The sequence below is a fragment of the Gobius niger genome (genome assembly GCF_951799975.1).
Source record: "Gobius niger genome assembly, chromosome: 15".
NCBI lineage: Eukaryota > Metazoa > Chordata > Actinopteri > Gobiiformes > Gobiidae > Gobius > Gobius niger.
The window spans coordinates 18,499,756-18,521,680 of NC_136866.1; the positions used below are offsets into that span (position 1 = coordinate 18,499,756).

The 21,925-nt window shown below is 41.6% G+C and overlaps 2 protein-coding genes across 7 annotated transcripts in view; one reads left to right on the forward strand and one right to left on the reverse strand.

Annotated features, from left to right (window-relative positions):
• LOC306975298 (cytosolic 5'-nucleotidase 1A-like) overlaps positions 1–21,925 on the forward strand; it is a 225,445-nt gene that overhangs the window by 178,611 nt on the left and 24,909 nt on the right. The gene's annotated exons all lie outside the window — the stretch shown is intronic.
• The window catches only part of otofa (otoferlin a), a 142,488-nt gene that overhangs the window by 52,313 nt on the left and 68,250 nt on the right, over positions 1–21,925 (reverse strand). For all 6 annotated transcript variants that reach the window (XM_079572625.1, XM_079572624.1, XM_079572623.1 and 3 more), the window contains exons 4-5: positions 16,017–16,116; positions 11,270–11,463 (exon numbers count right to left, since the gene is read on the reverse strand). In XM_079572625.1, coding sequence (XP_079428751.1) covers positions 11,270–11,463; positions 16,017–16,116 — 294 coding nt within the window. The remainder of the gene's footprint in view (positions 1–11,269; positions 11,464–16,016; positions 16,117–21,925) is intronic.

Consider the following 21,925-nt stretch of genomic DNA (forward strand, 5'->3'; position numbering starts at 1 on the left):
TGGCACTGGAGCCTTACAGGCTATTAGAGAGTTGTTATGGAAGTGAGAGAATTTGTCCTTAAATTACATACTGATTCTCCCTGGCATAATGTTGGCTAATCGAAACCATACTGGCTCCTTAACTTACCCCTTGACATTGCATTGGATATTCAATGTTAGTACATTGACTGTTGATTTTTTTCCAGCCCTGTATTGATGGTAAAAAACTCCTCCTGCATTAGACATCCTGATCTGCAGCCTTTTTCTCACATCTCCATGGGCTCGCTGATTCTTCTGCAGCAAGGCCCACGCTTTGGTTTGCCATGTGGCTAAAATCAGGGAGGAAATAATAATAATGATAATAATTACGAGCCTGTATCATCAAGTAAGTTAAAGCTCTACTCTGTAGTCATATTTCATTCACTCCATACTTGTTGGTGGTAAGCTACTAATGTAACCACAGCTGCCCTGGGGTACACTGACGTAGGTGAGGCTACCTTCATCCTGGCCTATTGTACATGTTTTTAGTGGTAGGGGAAACCGGAGTACAGGGAGGAAACCTACGCAGACACAGGGAGAACATGCAAACTCCACACAGAAAGACTTCGTCCAGGTGGGAATCCAACCCGGACCTTCCACAGGCCCAGCTCCTGTCCACTATCGAGTCCTTATTCTTCATTTCTCTTCTTTGCCCAGTGACTAAACTCTGGAGGCTCTTAGCTTCAAATGGTGGATGGCATGTTCCCACAAAGTGAGAATAGTGACTTTTTTTTAAACAACTAAGGGAATCTCGGTGCTACATTAGTAGACAGTTTGTTTTTTCCCCACAAAAATGTAAGAATAGAGATGTAGATGATCTTAGTTTTGATCATGAGTGGGCATCATTGTTTTAATGTCCATACCCAATTCACATACGGAGATGAGTAAAGCAATGAATGCAAGATCCCAACAGGTTACACAGATGCAAATATAAGCCTCATATTGCAATTCTTGGGGCGAAAGGTTTAAACAGATTCACGTTTAAATCTCAACCTGAAATGTTGTTTTTAGCTGCAAGTGTTTCACAAAGTTGCAACTGTTTGGTAAATTTCCTGTCTCCAAAGGTTCTTCTAAAACATTAAAGAGAATGGTAAATCAGCAACAAACAGAAACGTTTACGATGACATGACAAAAGGGTAGAAAAAGGGTTAACATTTCCCTTCCCAGGGTACAACTTTAGCACAAGGACGAACAAAAAAAAAGCTATAACCTCTCCTCAGAGCCATAATCTCCAAAGTGATAACAAGCCCATGCCTCAGTCCTGCTTTAATGATAAAACAGTGAGTTCTGAAGAAGACGTCGGGGTGGAGGAGGTCTGCGGGGCCGGCTTTCAATTAAACAGCCGGCTGGTGTTCTGGAGATGAAATGAAAATGTAAGGTTACTGAGGGCTTGTCTTGAATATTACGGTATAAAAAGATCTATACGACCCAAGAGAGCTGCTTTTTAAAGTAAGTGACTGAGTGAATTTATGGCAGGGCACAGCAGTGGAAATTAAGATTTTTTCTTTGTTTTCTTCACACACAATTTACATTTTTACACAAATAATCAAAGATTGCATAACTAAATCAAGAAAATACACTCAGATAAAACAGCTACATGTGAAAGACTTTGTTTCTAGATTTGTTAATAGAGATTTGAAAGTATAAAGTGATATGAATGATGATATAAAGTTCTTTTAACTGAAACTCCTTCTGTGTCCAAAGCAAATAATAAGCACAACTTAATTCGAGAATAAAACCCAAGTTTTAGATTTAATCTGTAAATCAGTTTTTCAATATGGGGATTAAAAGAATTTAAAATTGCTGCATAGATACTGTATTTATTTTAATCATTTATGTAAATAATATAAAGAAGTGGCCCAAGAATCGAACCCTGCGGTACACCAGAAGATACTGTTAAAAGACCATCCAACAGTGTGGTTTGACAATCCAATATTCTGGAGTTTTTCGCTTAGTACCGAGTGATCACTGTGTAGAAAAGCTTTCGGGAGGTCAACAAAGAGGGCGACACAATGTTGCTTTTTATCCATAGATTCCATCATGTCTATTAAATCTTTCATCGCTGCTGTTGTAGTGCTATGCTGCTGTCGAAATCCTGATTGCAGAGGACTAAATGCATTTAATTCAGTAAGGAACTCTTTTAATTGGGCACTTAAAGATTCTAGGGGCCAGATCTTGTGGCGGCGCACGGGGTGGCGCAGGCTCTTGGCGAATTATTTTCCGAGTGGCGGCGCTATATGTGCCATTCGCCTACGCCACCTGTGAGGGGGCGTCACAAGAGGAGGTGACTGCACTGATGGAAACACGGCTGACATTCACTTCCTCGTTTACATTGCGCTGTCTTGCGTTCTTTCTTAAGCCTTAGGCTCTCACAGATCAAACTAAAAACTTTATTTACCCCATCGTGAGCTAAACGATGTTCAGGTCTCGAGAGAAAAAGAGCTACAGCGTCTGCTGTGGTGCGGATCGGCCCGCGCTTGGCGTGAACGCGAAGCAAAACAAAAGCACATGTTCACCCCCCACTCCCACACAACCACTCTCCTGGACGCGGAGTCGATCTGGTTGGAGAAAAATGTGTGTGTCTCCACCCACTTAAATGCGCTAAGTCTGGAGTGGCAAGATCACAAAGTGCACTCCTACTGAGCGCAAAATGTCACGCTATCGTCTCCGTTTTGATGCACAAGATCGGGCCCTAGAACTTTGGCCAGGACAGATAGCTCGGTATAGGTCGATAGTTATTTAGACCTTTAACAACGGTTGAACGTAAGCTGATTTCCAAAGTAGCGCAATATTGTTTGTGGACAAAGACAAATTAAACAGCCAGTGGTGGAGTGATAATATCTGCTACAGGTTTCAAAAAGTAAGTTTCAAGATCATCAGGACCAGCGGATTTAGTTGAATCTAGAAGCTTAAGGGCTTTTGACACATCCTAACTAATGAAGGGACAAAGAGTAAAAAGGTTTTTTCACTCACAGATGAGGAGTGAGAGCTTAGTGAGACCTTTGTGGGATCAAACAATGACCAGTGCGTAACCCTGTCAAAAACTGTCCTCTATCAAAGTAACCCACAGCTAAGAAAAGGAACCCAAAGAAAAAGCGCATTCATTTGATGTCCTCTATTGCTTCAGAAAATCGTATAAAAGAGTAAACAGTTAATCCTTGCATCCTTGGCCTTTCCCGCCGCTCCACTTCCTAAAGCGATAATTGATTCACTAATTGCCGCTCTCTCTCCCAGATCTTGTCCAGCCATTGTTTTTGAACCGTCATTAGTGTCACGTAGTTAGAATCCCATGCAAGTTCAATGACCTTCACGTTCACGCTAAACAGACCCTCCTCCCAAGTCTGCATCTTCAAACTAGGAAGCCACAAGGAAAAGCAAAGAGGAAGACAAAGATGGCGTTATGTAGCATCTATCTCTAAAAATGTGCAGCGTATGAATGTTTGATCGTGAGTTGGAGGGGATGTCTTGCATTTTTTACAGTGCTATTGCGTCACCCGAGCTGGAGCAGGGCATCCCCCTCCTTGGAGCTTCTAAAACCTGTCTACGCTTTCAAACACATCTTGTACTTTAGCGCAAGAAACTGCAAGTACAGTAAGTGTTTGTACTTGTGTTACTTAATAATTCCTGTAATCCGAATACAGTTGAGACAGCTTGGCTTGCTTTCGAAACTTCCGAGTCATTGTGCAATATGGTCTAGGCCTCTTTTCTCTTCATCTCCATCGATAAATGGTTCCCTCTCCCTGATTGTGTCGCGTCAGCCTTTCGTGTCAGCATTTCGGTTCATCAAACGCGATATTCTGATGATCATTCGTCTTACTCCTTCTGACAGATGACCTCAACACTGCAACGGGAGACTGATTGAAGTAATGATTTCCAATGTGAAAGAAATAGCGCTTATGATATCAAGGGGGATAAAGGCACTGGTTCAATTACAAGTACAAGTATATTACTGTAAAATAAATATACATTGTTTGTAAATTTTAAAGTGTCCACATGTTTTATCCACTTTATGTAGTTATAGAATCATATAAACCTGAATCTAAAAATGTTTCAACCTTTATTTTGCTCTCACAATGTGATCAACGTAATCTGATTTGTCATAGGTGTGAGTTTAACTAAGGGCTTCCACAAGGTTCTATACTTGGGCCTGTTGAGTTTACATGGCACTTGTTTATAGAGTGGAAGTATTAACATGATGTATTTGTTTCTTGTTCACAAATGTAGAAAATGTGTAATTTTATCACATACATTCCCTGTTAAAGGGATTAAAAATGTTAAAAATAAGTATTTTCTCCTCCTACATGTTCCAGCCATGTCCGAATGTGTAGAATGAGCTCAGACCTGTTCACCACAACTCCTGCACTGTCAACACTCAAACAGGTGTTACTTCGGGTCCGAATTGACGTCATGCACGAGCTTAATATAGAAGGTGCAGTTACATGTATGACCTGAGGTGGCAGTAGTGAGTATAAAATGGCCAACTTGCATCTAGCCCCTTTAAGGACAGAACAACTGGACTATTTAAAGCCAAAGTGGATGAAGTTTCTTGCCCGTGGATTCAACAGCAGCATGCACCAGTCTCAGCTGGATTCGAACCTCTGACCTGTGGATACATGGAGAAGGCCTGATAATCAAACCCACAACATACTAAAAAAAAAGTACTTGTTGAGCACATTTTTTTAGCACAAACACTGCTCTCTGTCACCAAAGTTTTCTCAGAGCTTTTTCAATCTTCCAATTCAGCCGTCCTTCTTTCTTTGAGTGGCATGTTTTTCTACTTGCAACTTTCTGCTCTTTTTTTTTTTAACTCTTCCACTTGACAGCGCCGCGTTATGGCCCTCCACCAAAGCTGCGGAGACAAACTGACTGCCCATTGACCGTGGCGCACTGCGGGCTCAACAGAAGGCAAAGACATAAACCAACATTTGCTCGAGTGGATTCTCTTTTCAGCAGCTGCTCTGCCATGCTGAGCAAACAGATCATGCATTTTTAACCGGTCAGATAAACACATTGACTGCATTTGTGGGGGTTTGCTGCATTCAAGCTTGTAAAAGATCATTATAAAACGCCAAGAGAAGGTACCGCAGTAAAAAGTAAGTTGCTTTGGCTGTCATTCTTATCCCATTTGAATAGGAGCTTGCGGCAGAAGTCTATTATAATGTAGAGGAGACGTGATAGGAGGGTCAATATAGCCGGAGTCGAATCGATATAGTAAAACTTAATTCCTTTTTTTTCTCCACCTTGAAAAAGCCAATTTTTGTGAAGAGAAGTTGGCAAAAAAAAAGAAGTAGATCTTATAATGGAATAGGGGATGCAAAGTAGATTTCAGTCCGTCAGCAACTGGGCTGTTTTTTGGCAAGATTTTAGGTCAATTTTGTGTATTGATTTCCATTTGCAGATTGATTATGGACATGATAGTTGTCATAGTAGTTTAAAAAGATGCATAACATAGATCTCGCTCTGCTTTCAGATAGAGTTAGGATGAAAAGGGCTGTTCGAAAACATGAGGTAAGAAGATATAAATTGCATCCTTAAGCACATGGCCCTTATGTACAGTACAGTACAGCATGGTTGCATGGTGACAGTTATGGAAGGTTTACCTCTTCTGCCCACTTTTAAACATTTATTTAATGCGCTCATCCACGAACAGCCCGACAGCCTCAAATCCTTTCTCTGCTCTTGGCCGTGTGGTCGACTGCATGCACTATTTAGCGTGCGCTCTGCCTGGGTGCCACTGAAGCCATGCAGCCAGTGATTTATTTATTAGGAATAACAAAAAGCCCCCATAGTCCGCGCATTGTGACCGCTGCAGATAGCGCTGAATGGGCCCGGCAATAAATCAAGTCTGGAATGATAAAAGTTTTATCAGGGAGAGAGGTACAATGCAGAGGCCGAGGGGCAGCCACATTCAGGCGCCATGACTGTGAAAGGATGAAGGAAGATGGTAACAAACGGACTGAAAAGTTAGAATAAGGTGTGATTATATTGACACAATGAAAATCAATGCTCCACAGTCTAGGTGTGTGAGCTATTATTTCGTGTGAGCAGCCTCTACGACCTTTTGACCAAGTCATATAACACGAGCAGACAGTTGGGCTGGTGGAACTAAAATTGGATTTTGTTATCGTCTGGTGAAATCAAAGAGTGCAGAACTTTCTTGGTTATATGATGAAAAGTAGAGAAGTAAATTATGCAATTGTACAACATTTGCCCTCAGCATTTGACCCTCCCTTCGACAACCCGTACAGAGCAGTGACCCATCTCCAGCAGTGGAACCAGGCCATCATGGTCAGAATCACCTGGAAAAACCTATTGTGTATGTTTTGGGTTGACGGGGCAAACCGGAGCAAACCTGAAACCGAAACACTTGAACCTGTTCATTTGCGGAGAGCAAACACACACAACACTTTAAAAGGCCCACAGGATTTGAGAATTGAACCCACAACCTTCTTGCTGAAAGCACTAACCACACAGCCCCCACTTGTTTCTATTATGTTTTCAACATAACTCTAATCCAATTCCATTTTGCATTCAACATTTTTCATTGATAAATATGTTAATAGAATGATTATTTTTACTTTTACTCTATTTATTTTAGTTGATTTAGTTGATCTTTTCATATGCAGCACTTTGTATAGTTTATAAAATATGCAGTGAATTGGTTATTATTGTTTGCTACACGGTTTTACCAGCATGCGAATGCTCAGAGTTTCATAATGTTCTCCTCGTGTAGTGACTAATCGTGGTTTTCAGTATGCAAATAGTTAGAAAATAAGATATTAAAAGCCTAAATCCTACTATAAACCCACATTAATATTCATGTGCTTAGAGCATGTGAAGCACCTGTGAGATCTTTTTTGAGGAGGATTACAGCCCTGTCTTCACTTTCCCTGGTTTGGAGTGTTTTTTATGCCTTTTCCATATTCTCTTTCTTCTTGTTTAGACATAAAGCCTGCAGGAGTTTTCCTCCGCTCTGACAGACAGCTCAGTGTGAGTCTGAAGGCAGGTGTGCTCAATCTGAGAGAGGGCACCAGAGCTAAGACTGAGGGAATGCTAATGTGACAGAGTTACGGCATAATCCATGGTTTGACATGTGGTATGCAGAGGAGAATCACCATCTTTATGAATATGATAATCCCATATTGTACGCAAAGGTTTAAGGCCATTGGATTTGTAGAACTTGTAACATTATAAAATATAGTCAAATATAATAACTCAAGCCACAAGTGGGCGGTGAGACGTTGAATGATTCGTTTTAGTGCAGAGTACTATGTCTCTGAGTGGAGTTTGCATGTTCTCCTCGCGCTGGGTGATAAAATCTGCATAATAATGTCATTTTTCCACATGGTGCTTTTAATGGACAGGTCCAAAGCCTCCGGGGGCTGTTCACTGATTTGAGTTCATTTGAGTTCATTTGCGTTTGATAATCATCTGTAGTTTAAAGGCACAATATACTTTCATACTTTTTGGTTTACAAACAATAAAAGAGAGAATGTGAATTTGAAAATGCTAGTTTTGGTCTAACTCATAGGTTTCCAAAGTTTTACCCTTCGAGAGCTAAAGTTGAAAAGTGTCAGTGAACCAAAGGCCAAATGCATCGAATTTAAACCTAATACAAAGTCAAAGTAAAGCCTCTTTATTGTTGAGCTATGTTTCCTGAGGTTTCTTTTGATCAATGCTGCATTTGAAAGAGCATTAAAGGTCCTATATCATGCAAAATCGAGCACCTGGACTATGCTGTCATTCCTTTTGCTTTGTCGTTGTCTGCTCTTGTCTTTTCTTCGACCCTCTTATAGAAACATTATGCTCCAATGCTACAGCAGAGGCAGCCTACTTTTGCCTTATTGCGTTACATAACTCCCCCGGGATGCTCAGGAAGTTTATTTTTCTCTTCAAGGCGCTCCGGTATGTTGAGCGACTTACTTTAAGACATTACCACTCTTGTATTTAGTATCAACAAACAACACGTACAGAAGGCACATAAGCCTGGCTGATTCTCCACACACCTCTTTCAAACGCAGCGTGGATGAGGAGGATTTGGGCTCGAGCAGTCACGGCTTAAATCGATGCCTCCCACATCATTTTCCATAAAATGAACTAACTGCTAGAGTGCAAACAGCAGCAACAGGAAACAAAGCTGATACTGTTACACACCAAATCAATAAATGAATACAATCAATGACACTGTGTTATTTGAATAATGTATAATGATGAGGCTATAGTTCTATAGTATGTTTGTAACTTCACTTGTATTGGAAAACAGTAGATTTCCCTTGGTGCAGCAGAATGCTCTTCTATAAATAAATGCCAGCAGACCTTATACAAAAAGATAACAAGACTAAAGGAATTAAAAGGTCCCTTTTGAACCGACAAACCGGGTTTATACAAGTTCAGAAAGTACTGTTACTGCTCCTGTGGGTTTTTTAATCATTCATTTCACTCCACATTTCAGTAAATCTATGCTCTCCAATATCTAGAAGTAGCCCTTTTTTTGGATTTTATGTTGCTGTATACAAAGCAAGAAAGATTTACAGAGCAACCACTTGATTATATTGACTCAAGGCCACTAATCATCGCCCTGAAGCTCCAATATCTCCGACTTTGAGGACGTTTCGCTTCTATGTCTCAAAGCTTCTTTCTCATTCTTGTGGTCAGAAAATATGACCAGTGAAGAGCTGATCTCACCAGAGGAAAGTTGCCATTCTCCGAAACGTCTCTGCAGCATGGACTCATTGCGCCCATGCAAAGGGCCTATCTCTCTGCATGGTCTCCGAGAGGTGTCCGCACAGTCTCAAGCAGCTGTGGCAACGTTGTTTCACAGGCTGCGGACAACAAATAGTATCCACGACAACAAACAACTGCTTGAGACAACGTGCACATGGAGACTGCATGGAGACTCGGCTTATCTCCAGGGGACGTCTCAGAGACATCTCTGTGACCAGCGGCAACTTGAGTCTGTAACTAGTCTCCAACTAGTCTCAGGGCAGGTAAGCTAGGCCCTTAAGCACCCATGGTAATGGTCATCTAAACCTAGGGCTATCTCATTTTTTATCTCATTTTAAAGCCTTAATTTTATCTAATTAAGGCTTTAAAAGTCATGAATTCAAACTGTCATTCAATCTAAATTTCAGAGAAAACATAATTTTTCAACAACAATCTCAATGTCATTGTGCAACTATTTTTACTGCATTGATTTATCAAGAACACAAAAACTCTGGTCTAAAACAAATCCAGCTGCAGTTCTGATTGAAATATTACACTTTCTTTGGCTCTAAAGATTCCTGTTGGGTCCAATTTAGTTTGGAATAGGAACACTTCCCCTTATTCCCCTTTATGATTGAATACAAATCTTATGAAATGAGAGGCATTTGTGGCATTAAATATTAGCATTAGCATTAAAATGCCATTAAAAAGCATTCAATTTCATTTGCTGCCACCTGCAGAAATCCTGGATTTTAATTTGACCTTTATTTAACCAGGAAAGTCCCACTGAGACTTTTTTAGGGGAGTCCTGGGCCCGGAGGGGAATATATATTTTTAGGAAACCTACGCAGACGCGGGGAGAACATGCAAACTCTGCACAGAAAGCTCCACAACCCAAGACGAGAGAGCGATAATTTCAATTAATTGACAAATAAATAGACTAATAAAAATCTTTGACTCTTTGATCTTTGAAAGGCCCCGTCTAGGTGGGAATCGAACCTTCTTGCTGTGAGTCACAAGCGCTAACCGCTGCACTACCGTGCCGCCCATGGATGAGACTGTCGTCTGCAAGACACAGTTTTAATCAGTGTGTGGACAATGCAGCCTCGTGTCCGACATAGGACATAAGACATAGGAGACAGCCGAGCAGTAGAATCCTTAATAAAGTCTTAATAATAATAATAATGAGTGTAGAAGCTGCATGAAGCTTAACTAGCCTGTTTCCCACTCACATTTCATACCAATGAGAGGTTTGTGAAGCCTGTCTCTGCACCTACAGGCCTGGACAATGGAAACAGGCGAGAAACATAACAAGTGTGCACTAGAAGCAAACAGGACGCCATTTTCTGAAATGGAAAATGTCAGTCAACGCTACAATTGTTATGCTCCACCAAACATGCCCAGGGAATCAGCCTGAGTGAGTGTAAATACTGTATTTGCTTACATAAACACTGTGTCTTTATTATGGACTGGCTGATATAATTAATTAAATATTGGAGATATCTCTTTGTAACTTTCCCTGTAGATTACTGACAAGAAATCATTTTTTAATTTTTCTTTTGCATACTCACCGCCCCCGTCTGTTCTACTTACGTCTGCTACGCTCGGCTCCACCATTCACCACCACAAATTCCCCTATCATTCATACACCTACAAATTCTCATCCCATTAATCATTTCACTCAGTGTCAGTAAAACATCATCGTACCACCCGAGAAACATTGCTAAAGTCAGCGGCCTCATCTCCTCCCACAACTCAGAAAAACAAGTTCCGTCCCAGTAAAATCGATTACTGCCACTCTCTATTCTCCTAAAACACACAACACATAAACTTCAACCGCAGGCAGAGTATGAACAAAAAACAAAACATATCACTCTCTTCCCCAGTATAAGAGGAAATTGACCAGAATAAACTCAAGGAGCCTTCAGCTGCTGTGGCTCAGTGACTGTGTGCTGTGAGTGCCATAAAGTCGGGCTCTGTGGTACCGAGTGTAGGGCCCCAGTGCCGCCTACATAGTGGCCGCTGGCTCAAGCTGCAGATCGAGCTGTGGTCACAGAGAAAGACAAGGGGGCAATTTGTAGGTTGTGCTTCTGAGTAAAATCAGAAGCACAAAGAAAGAAAGAAAGAAAGAAAGAAAGAAAGAAAGAAAGAAAGAAAGAAAGAAAGAAAGAAAGAAAGAAAGAAAGAAAGAAAGAAAGAAAGAAAGAAAGAAAGAAAGAAAGAAAGAAAGAAAGAAAGAAAGAAAGCAAGCAGAGTCAGAGTAATAGCCAAACAGCTTATTGTTTAGATGAGACCATTTCTTTGTTTCGAAGTTGTGCCTTCAGTGCCTCCCTTTTAGACCATACACCATCCCTGGACTGTGCTTACACTGTCACTACAGCATTAGCACTAACCAGATTGAGCGGTTTCATCTCTTAGCATCTCTGCCGTGAGCACAATACAGTTTACTGTCACATTACTGACGCCAAGCGATTTCCCTTGTGGGCCAATAACTTTGTCTAATCATGGCCCACACTGAAAGTGCAGTCGGGTGAACAGAAGAGCTTACTTCCTGAAGGTAGGTATGGTTCCCTGCAGTGACCTTCCCGGTGAGGTGCCCGAGCCGTGGCTGGACAGGAGGCTGTCTGTCTCAAAGGTAAAGATCCCGTCTCTGTCGTCCGGGACGTCCAGGAACTCCCCGTCGCTCCACGAGCCCACCGTCCCCTCCATGGGCTGGTAGCGGATCTCCACAGTCACACTGGTCTGAAACACACACATGCTCCACGTTCATCGGGCAGAACTGAGGCTTTTTGAGTGTCATATTTTCAATCTTGAAAAAGATGTTTAATTATCATGGACTGTACTGGTTTGCATCTCAATGTGGAGATGAAGTGCCCTCTGGAGGCAGCAGATATTTATTTAGTCATTTTTTAGCTGGTGGCATGCTGACAAATCGAGGAGTGCATTTCTTTCAGATTTTTGGCAACATAGCTACTTTTACTTATTCAAGGGCACTGGTTTAAAACAATCAATGTTGCCAAGTCCAATCCTTGCGTTAACCTGGTCATCAAAGATTACTGATCTTGAAATCGGTCATAAAAAAAAAATCAGAAAAAAATGGCCGTAGGCGTCACATTTTTCCCCCTGGCTAAAACTAGAACTACTACTATTTTCGAATTTGCTGTAAATAAATGATTGTCCACGCCTCCTATGCCCAGGTGTCTCTGTAGGTTTGTGAACAGTTAAAGGAAATCCAATCGTTCAATGGTGAAATAGAGTTTAAATGACCTCTCCAACAGCACCTTAAGGGCGTGTGAGTGGCCCTTTAATAGTCTTTATAAAAAACCTCTCGATCGCCACAAGCTCTGAACCATAAATCACGTCTTCTTTCAATGTTGCCAGTGGCGGAGGGTATTACGGACACCTTTGACGTCTTCCGGGAATTTGGGCAAACCTGGCGCCCCCCTGACACTGCCCTGATCTCCATTGCAGAGCGGCCAATTTATTTATCTGACAGAGATGGATGAATGGCAAAAAAACACCCAGAGCAAATCCAAGCAGTCCCTCAGTCTCTGCTGGGATTTGAAGCAGGCTCCAATCTGGACTGATGAGCAAAAGGTGAAAAGATGGAAAGGTCACAACAAAAACCAAAGAAATAGTAGAGTTAACACAGTATCGTTTTGTAGTATATCATGATATGTTGGTGTTGAACTGAAATGTGAAAACTGATATGCTCAATGGCGTTATGCATATTAATGAGGCTATAGTGCGTCGCTGCTTTCCCAGTCACAGGCCAAAAGAGTGTTGAATTCTGCCATGGACAGAGACGGAGGACTGTAAGCTACATCCAAGTGCTTTTCAAACTATTTCACAATAAGTTAGATTAACATTTACTTTAAAACTCTTTGAAGCTCAAACTGTGCTGCCTTTCATATAATTGTATATAATTGTCCTGTTTTTGCCTTTCTTTTGATTGGGTTCTGCTTAGTTTGGACGTGTGCCTCAGCTTCTTCGGCTATGTGTCTATGTGCATATGTTGTGTCCTTGTTGGGTCACAACATGTGATAGTGACAAAGGCGTATCCTCTCGGCTCTACCAAATACATCATTATTACCATTATATCATTTTAGGAAGGGGCAAAACACCAGCATTCACACTTTGAAGTGTTTAGTTTTGGCCCCGACTCCTCTCTAGCTCTCACAATCCCTCCTGCACATCCGAATTGCAATTAATTATATTCGTTTCACACCCGAGTACAGCTTTGAGCGGTGGTAAAGTGAAATTGCAGTAGATTCTACTTCTATTTCCATTGCTCAATAAACATTGAGGTCAAGACAATGCAACAAGGTCTGTTTTTTTTTGCTGTGTTTACAACAAACTGAGGTGACAAAAACTCTTCAACAAAAAAGCCAGGTACCCCAGTTTTAAGTGAAGGACATTTGGGACAATTTGAGCACTGAAAATAGAGAGAATGTGAGAATGAGAATGTGTCTGGTTAAGGCGCTTAGACAAAGAAAGCTATCAATTATAAAATATCAATCCACTAAAAAAGGGTTCGAGCGTTTTGCACTCAGAAGCAGGAGACACACAAAATTATTTTTATTATTATTATTACAATATAACAAAACACAACTCCAGATACAGCGTGGTATTTATGTCTTCCTCAAAGAGGAACAATAATTGAACATCATCAAGAAAAAAGTCCTTTTATGAGAATATGGACCCTGCTGGACACTTTCTTCAGCTTCTTTTAAGAAATATGAAGAAACCACAGAGAGCCGTATTTTGTAATAACATTTCAAAATGTGTGCCATAATTCACTATAATGCGATGAAATGTCACATTATGATGACTGCACTAAATACGGATCTCATGTTTTCATGTTTTAATCATTAATAAGTAGTAATTACCATGAATATGCTTGGAACCTATAAAACAATGGGCAAGCCCTTATCCTAACCTTAAAGGGACTATACAGAGTTTAAAAATGTTAAAATTATGCATTTTCCTCAAAATCACCAAATGTAATGAGAGTTTATTACAAAATGTGGCTTTATTACACAGCTAGTAACACTTCTATTACATTTTGAGCTGTTGTTAAATAAGATGTTATTACAAAACGCAGCTAAACAGATCTTGCCCCTCCAGTTCATCCTGGGTCTTCCATTAATAATATCCAGGCTGCCTAAGCTGCACGTCTCACCTGCTCAGAGCTCAGAGTGGAGCCGCTTCTCCATTTCTAAGCCCTGATAGTTGCTAGGCGGTCCTGTGGGTGGTCATGTATAGGAGCATGGGAATCTCCTCATGGCCAAATCACACCAGCCCGACTTTATGAACTCTGTTCATCTTCCCAGGTACTCCACCTCCGCCTGTCAAGGCTGGTAGGCCTTCTTCTTTGTGTGCGCCTTTTGAAGTGTGTTCATAAAAAACCCATGACATATGTTACTGAATGTGTGCTCCCTAAAGCTGTCTCCTACAGCGCCTCCCACCCCCCCATCATCTCTGGATCATCGCATCAGCAAAACCCGGCGCCTCTAATGTACTCCGCACCCCGGGGCGCCCTCACTGCTGTGCCGTCTCCCCTTTAATATACTGCTGTGATCTCCTTACAAATTCACTTTTAATTTGACCACATTCCCCACAATCATTCTCGCATGGACTTCTCCTAATCAATAGCGACTGCGTGAGTTGAATGCTATCGTAATGCGCTGTATTCGATGGTGATTCCACAGGAGGCATGTAACTGTGCAGGTCATAAAGACTGAGGGTTTTATGGGCGCAGGAAAGGCAGTTACTTTGCCCCTCCGTCACTGCCGCGCTGATAGATGGGGTTATTAGGTTTTTGTCTATTTGCTCGTGAACGGGTATCAACACCCGGCGAGATCCCGCTTTACTTCTGCCGAGCGCCAATGTAAGAAGCCATAACTGTAAATTTCGATAAGCCTGCGCCAGTGATGCACTCCGGCTCTTTAATATTAATGCTGTGTGCTTTCCAGGGATAAATTTAGCAGTTGCTTGTATGGGATTTTTTGGTAAATAATGCAACATGTCGGTGGTTAAAATATAGATAATCATTGCTGAAATAGGCAGGGGGACTACATTTGCAGTTTCTGTGTTCCACATTGTTTTACTGGATACTTTAGTACATCTTTGCTGTGTTTCTGTGAGGTTCAGTGGATTTTTCACTGCAGAGAGTTCGTACTAGTCATGAAGGACCCGGGTTTTTAACAGTAAACAAACAGCTAGCTTATGAGCTAAATACATTTGAGACCTACACATTTTCTTCTTCTGAGGTACTGAAGAGGCACCAGGAGCCCCCCACACCTGCAGCACAGTGGAGGCTTCACAAGACAAACGAGGAGGAGTTGGTGAAAGACCGTTGTGGAGGGAGCTGCGCAGGAGGAAGCGTAGGCTGAGCGATTTTGTAAAGATTATTTTCCTCATATTGATCGATCTCGATTTTTGATTCAATGTTTTTTGTTTTAATGATAAAAACAATAAATGTGGCCTTTCTTGGACAAGCAAGTAAACAGATTCTACTGTTGATTTAAACGCACCACATAATTATCGAGATAGACCTTTATTAAAATTGTGATTAGGTTAACATTCGATCAATTGCCCAGCCCTAAGGAAGAGGAAGGAAGAGGTGGAGCTGACCAGTGCAGGACACCACACTTTGAAACAGGGACAAACCCAGGAGGCACCCTTACTTAGAAAATGTATATTATAATATTTTCTTACAGGGCTCTATTGTTTAAATATTGATCATCATTAACTGTCGGCAAACATTTCAACTACTTGATCAAAAAGCCAATGTTGTGAGCTGAGAGCCGCCTCTGAACAAGCTGCAGGAATGAGACGAGCCAGACATGAAGGCATGCGCCAGACAGGGAAGAGAATCTGATCAGAAGTTCAGAATAAAATCAGCAAAGTCGCATTGACTTGTCCAAGGTAAAAATAAATAGAGACGGATCATCTCTGCCGACCCCCTCACTGAACTTTTCTACAAGTTGATATTGAACATCTGCTGCCCGTGCATCTTTGGCATTTTTATGTTATTGGCGATGCAACTCTGGATGCCCAGACCTTCCTCTCCCTAGACACCAGTATAATTTGTTATTTAGAGTATAACCTGTCATGAATTACTTCTATTTCAGAATTTTAACTATTATGCAGTCCTAGAGTGCTGGCTGCTGATTTCTCGCACAGTTGACAGATCCAGGATGATGGCCACGTAAACCAACTGTAGCATTTGTTCTAATTATATTTGTTCGATTACAGTTTGGCTGCTTGTTATAGTTTTTTTGTACACTCACCTTTATAGAAGTGTTGTTGTCATCGATCATTGTGTCTGTGAGCTGTAGATGTCCCTCCTGAGCCACTTTCTGAAGCACCATGCTGAACGTCCCCACCAGTCTGCGGCAAATCACACAAAGATAAAGCACATTAAATTCACTAGCTTTTCACACAGGAGTATTTTTGTAGCTTCATTGTCAAAATGCGATCAACAAAAGAACACTGGCTTTGATAAGAGCGTGTAGGCCGTGGCAGGTGTGTCGGTAAAAGGATCATAGACAGATCCACCACAGCTAAAGGAGACAAGCTGGTTGTCAATCAATCATGCTAAAGCTAATGGTGACCTTACAACATGTCTTTTCTCTTTCCCTTCAGACGGCGGTTTCCTTCTTCTGCTGCAAGGACGAGTGAACTAAAGGATGAATGGGTTCTCAAAGTGGTTTTCAGGCGAGCGGAAGCAAGGACAAGTAAGACAGGAGTCATATTTGATAGACAATGGAGAATTCTCTGCTGTGAGGCAGGCTATAACTGCACTTTGGTAAACTCCTTGTGGCTTATTTCTTTAAATAGACATCCAAATGTAACCAGGCCGTTGAATATTGGTGGTTTCGGTGTAACAGTTCATAATTCCCACCGTGCCCTATCTCTGAACTCAGTCTCCGTCCTACCCCTCTTGTCGATTGCACGATTATAAACAGGTGTGGTTGCCAGTGCGTGAAATCAGTGTTTGGGCTGGTTTGCGGTCGCGTGGGCGCCTTCTTGTAAGTACACTCCTAATTTTGCGTCTAACGGAATTTATTGATCCGTTGACTTATTTTTGTGCAACTGTGTGGCTAGGGTTGTGTGTTTTTGCTGGAGCTAGGGTTACTTCAGTGATGCGCCGGAGCCCTTATATGAACCGGGTGTTGGAGTGTAGAAGGTACATGATTTTGTTTACGTGTCAGTATGGAGGGTGTAAAGTTTTGGGAGGCTAACTGGTGTTTTTTTTTTTTTGTCTATGCAGTTAGCCGCTGCTGCTCAGTTAGCTCTCAATTAGCTCTCAATTAGCTCTTGATCCAAGCTCTCAATCCAAGCTCTCAATTAGTTCTTAATCCGAGCTCTCAATCCAAGCTAGCTCTTGAAACTAGCTCTCAAAACTAGCTCTTGAAACTATCTCTCAAAACTAGTTCTTGAAACTAGCTCTCAAAACTAGTTCTTGAAACTAGCTCTGAAAACTAGTTCTTGAAACTAGCTCGCAAGTAAATCTGCGGAACAAACTCTGTTCTAAGCTGATTTCTTTTGAGTATTGAACGCAGCACTTTAACCAAAGGGAGGGTTTAACTAACGTTGGTGTGGTGATTGTTTTATCGTGTGTTTTATTTAGTTAGGACTTTTGTCTGGGCTCCCTCCTTTTGTTTAATTTGTGTACATTTGTAATTTGCTCTTAAAGTCATATTTTTAAATAAATAAATTTAACATTGTTCAATAAAAGAATGTTTTTGCTGCTACTCTTGCCTCAGTTCCAATTTATGCCAGACTTACCTCGCGGGTGTATTTAACATCAAAAAGAAAAGGGACATCCCCGCCTTCCCTACGGTTACACAAACATCCACACATCCACAGGTCATAGGTTCCAATCCTGGCTCCAACTTCCCGGATTGGATCTCTGAAAGTCTGAATCATGATTTTACATCCATGTACCAGGATGTGATGTTGGTCAGCTATAACACATTCTGTGATCAGGAGAGTGAGCTACTTATGCACTATATTAATGTGAGACGCTGTGGAATAAATAGTATTTTGTTTCTTTATTTCTTTCAACTTTGAGGTCTCTTTACATCCAGTGTTCAGAGAGCGTCTGTGACTAAGGTGGTTTATTATTTCACTTTCAGCTTTCCCCCATAGACTTATATATGGGAACTTCAAAGGCTGCTTCTTCAAAATGAATGTTTCCCACACTCTGGGAGCAGAGTCTCCAACGGCAGTAGCACCTACAGACAGAGGAATTTTCAGAAAAATATGCTGATATCTGATCTGAAGAGATTTCTAACCCACACAAACACGGCGACGTTTGAAGAGGAAGATAAGTTTTTTCCTGCAGCTTTTTGTCAGAAACATGTCAAGCCAATCATTGGACCCTTCGAGCACAATAACTATCACTCACTACAGTATATCGCTGAATAGAGTACATACCACTCCAGATACACTGCTCCAATCCTTTACCCATAAGGGATTAGCGGAAAAGAGTATAACTTTATTCATGAAGCACTTTCAAACAAACACAGTCAACCAAAGTGCAGCAATACAGATAACAGGAGTATTGAAATCAGAAGGGAAGAAATTAGTTTCTGGGGTTTCTAGTTTTTCTGTAAGTCAAATACTTTTTGACACATTTGAAAATGAGTCTTAGTTTATGAACACATATGAGCCACAGAAAAGGCATGATCACATTTAGCTTTCTCTTGGTTTAAAGGCTAATTCACACCAACGCGATAATCTCCATTCAGGAGTGGTTGAGCAGTGAATCGGCTGAATACTGGAAGGAGAGGGGTTTGACTGTGTTTCTAAGTTGTTAGAATCACTAAATCGGCTTTAACCCTTGACAAGTCTGATATGTACAACATCTTGAAACCAAAAAATACAGAAAAAAGACTGAGAACACAATTGACATTGGCACCACAAGGCGTTTGAACGGGAACCAAGGCGTTTTCCCGACAATTTCACTATGCTGCTGTAGGGCTGGGTACCGTTAAACGGAACCTACTTGGTACCGACCGAAAAGCTCAGGTAGGGGGCGGTATCGAAAAACTTTTTTTTTTCGGTGCTAATTTTCGGTACTTTTTCTCTTCAAACGTCAATAAATGATCCGCAGTGAGTCTAAAAAAGCCTGGACTCATGGGCAGCTTCAGCGCAAATGCAGAAGCGAAGCAAAGCTGTAACTTACTCACACTTCAGTCATTATCAGAGATGGCAGAGCCGCTGTCTGAGCCAGAACTAAACCAGGACTAAACCAGGACTAAACCAGGACTAAACCAGGACTAAACCAGGACTTACAGTAAACTGGTTAAAAATCAGGACTAAACCTGGACTGAATAAGAAACTAGAGCTCTTAGACAAATAGAAAAGCAGTGACAACACGGTAGTGACAACAAGAAACACATGGGCTTTACCTTTAGCTTTAGCCCCGCAGAGCCTGAAGTTACTGCTGTTGTTTACAACTCCAGCTGCACCGGAGCATTTGGGATCAAAGATTGTTTCTGGAAAAGGTGAGCGCTCACTCGGCATTAGCCATGTTTGGAACAGTCATGGTACATTTTTAGTGACAGAGTGAGTGCTCCCACTATGTAACAGATCTTTGACGTGTGAGGCGCTTTCACTTTGACGAACAGCGCAGTGTGTTTAGAAAAGTTTATCTGAAAGAAAACGGTGCCTGATGTGGATCTGGTCTGTTCCTGCAGCTCAGAAGGTAATAATGTCCTTTCTCTCTTTTTATCACTGCTTTAGTGGGAATTTGGCTCAAAAAATGACAGGTGACGCTGCTGCAGCCTGTTTTCTGATGTGCCGTGTTTGGACTTCCTCCTGAACGATTTTCTATGCATTTTAACTCAGCTAAAATAATATAGGTATCGAAAAAAGTACCGTTAAGGCACCGGTACCGAAAAGCAGGTATCGTTAAAGTAGTGGTATCGAAAAAAAAACAAACGGTACCCAGCCCTATGCTGCTGTCAGGCGTGGTCTGGGTTTTAGTTCGCTTCAATGCAGATGTAAGTCTTTGCATGTGAGACAGGGGAAGATGACAGGACACCTGAGCAGACAAATAGTCACCCTGCTTCCCCCCCGCGTTTGGTTGGTGTGCATCCACCTTTATGGTCCACAAGCAGAGCCTGTTCAGCCTCAGGAAGCGAGAGCAGGAGTAAAAGGTGAGTGTGCGCAGGTAGGACAACCTGACTTCATTGTTTTGTGCCAAACCACCCCGACAGGAGCAGAGAATGGACTGATCCATCCATGTAGAGACAGAAGCTTCAACTTTATGTCCAGTTTGTCTCTTAAGTAATCATTTCATCAACTTCTTTACACACTGATATTGTCAAATGTTGAGTTAGGCTAACACTCAATTACAAAAAGTGTGGTATTGCCAATCACTATGGTCCAATTTGTGCTTCTCCACAAAAACTCTTCTTTTTCCTGTCAAATCTATCCCACCAGGAGCCATGGCGTACAGATAATCTCCATTGTTATATCACCTGTCAGTGGTCATAATTGCGGTCATGGTTGTGGCCAATCCATACAACATTTGAAAGACCGCATTTGAACTTGAAGCAGTGCACGACATGAGCCCAGTGGGAGGCATCATATCAAAAAGCAAACTAGGGAAGATGATCAATAGCACTTGGCCTGTACACACACTCAGCACCTCTCTGTGTCTCGGGGGACGTTCCTTTAGTGTTGACCTCTGTCCCCCTGGTTTCTAATGGCTTCCTTCCCCCGTTTGGCCCCGAAGCACCATTAGTGACTGCCTTACAGCAAAAACCATGTAACAAGCAGGACACAGAGAGAGAGGCATCTGCAGGGAATTGATAACAACCAGAAGTAAGGAATATGTTGTGGAATGTATTGTATTTTTTAACATTCCCCAGTTTTTATGTATTAGATAATACACTCAGTGTGTGGGCGAGCATCATAACGAAGCCACAAAAGTACTTAGACAGAAACTGTAGCACCACTAATGCTAAGTCTTTCTCACGTAAAAAGTCATTTTACATTAGGCAAACTTTGAGCGAAGTTGAAATAACAAAGATTAAGCTAAGCTATTGTGCAGCAGGTAAGCACACCATTTTGAGCTAAAAAACAAACAAACACTGAATGTGCAATATCCGGCACATTTCTCAAACTTTCTGAGCTGTGGTTATTATCACCAAAAAAATCATCAAAATCCATCTCTCTCACTAAGTCTCTCCCTGCCGACTCAGCAAAGATGAATGGGACTCCTGCTGCAAAGCTACATTTGTCAGCACAACTTGTGAATGCAATAATAAGGTGCATATGAAGTATAGCACAACTTGACTGGAGTTAAGAAAAGCCTGTAATAAAAGAGCCGTCTCATCCCAGGCAGGCTGGAAATGCTGCCTTTGTGACCGTCCGGTGTTTCCATATGAATCCTTTCGGCTTCAGCCGGAAAACATGGAGATTAGAGCCAGGGAGGAAGAGAGGCTTTTGTATGAGGCTGTAACATTTGGAGCAGAATGGGGAAGGTATTTAGAAGTTTGCATGTTTGACAAGCTTTGACCATGAGTTTTAAAAGTTAAAGTGGGTGAGGTACAACTGGTAAAATGAGTAGAGAGTACAGCAGAGCGGGAGCACTTCATTGGGTCAGAGATATATGTGACAACTGTGCAGACAGGTGCTCTTCCAGTACGATCTTATGAATTATAAAAGAGTCAGTGTGCCTTGGACTACTTTGCCTATCTTCTAGGTTTTTTCATCCTGGTAAAATTAATATTTTAACATGAACATTAGCGTCATCCTTTGCCAAAACAACACAATAGATTAAAAGGGATGAAATATTTATCTCCATTACCTTCAGTCCACACTTGTGAATCTCACCCATGCTTCAGCCAGAGCCTAAAGAGCAATGGAGAAACCCCAGTGCAACGTTCAGGGACCCATCTCCTGCTTTTAGAGGTTGGAGAAACCTACGCAGACACGAGGAGAACATGCCACACAGAAGCTCCCACTCGACCTGAGAATCTAACCCAAGACCTTCTGGCTTTGAGGCAAGAGCGGTAACCGTTTGGCCGCCGTGCCACTCACATTCTTTCATGAAAAGCTGCACGGTCAAGCCAGACTGAGCAGAGGAAAACGGCTTGTGATATGCGACACGGATGACATTACTAAGAGATTTTATCAAACACAACACACTCTGTTCCATAAGTAGTTTTGTTTTTCAGCA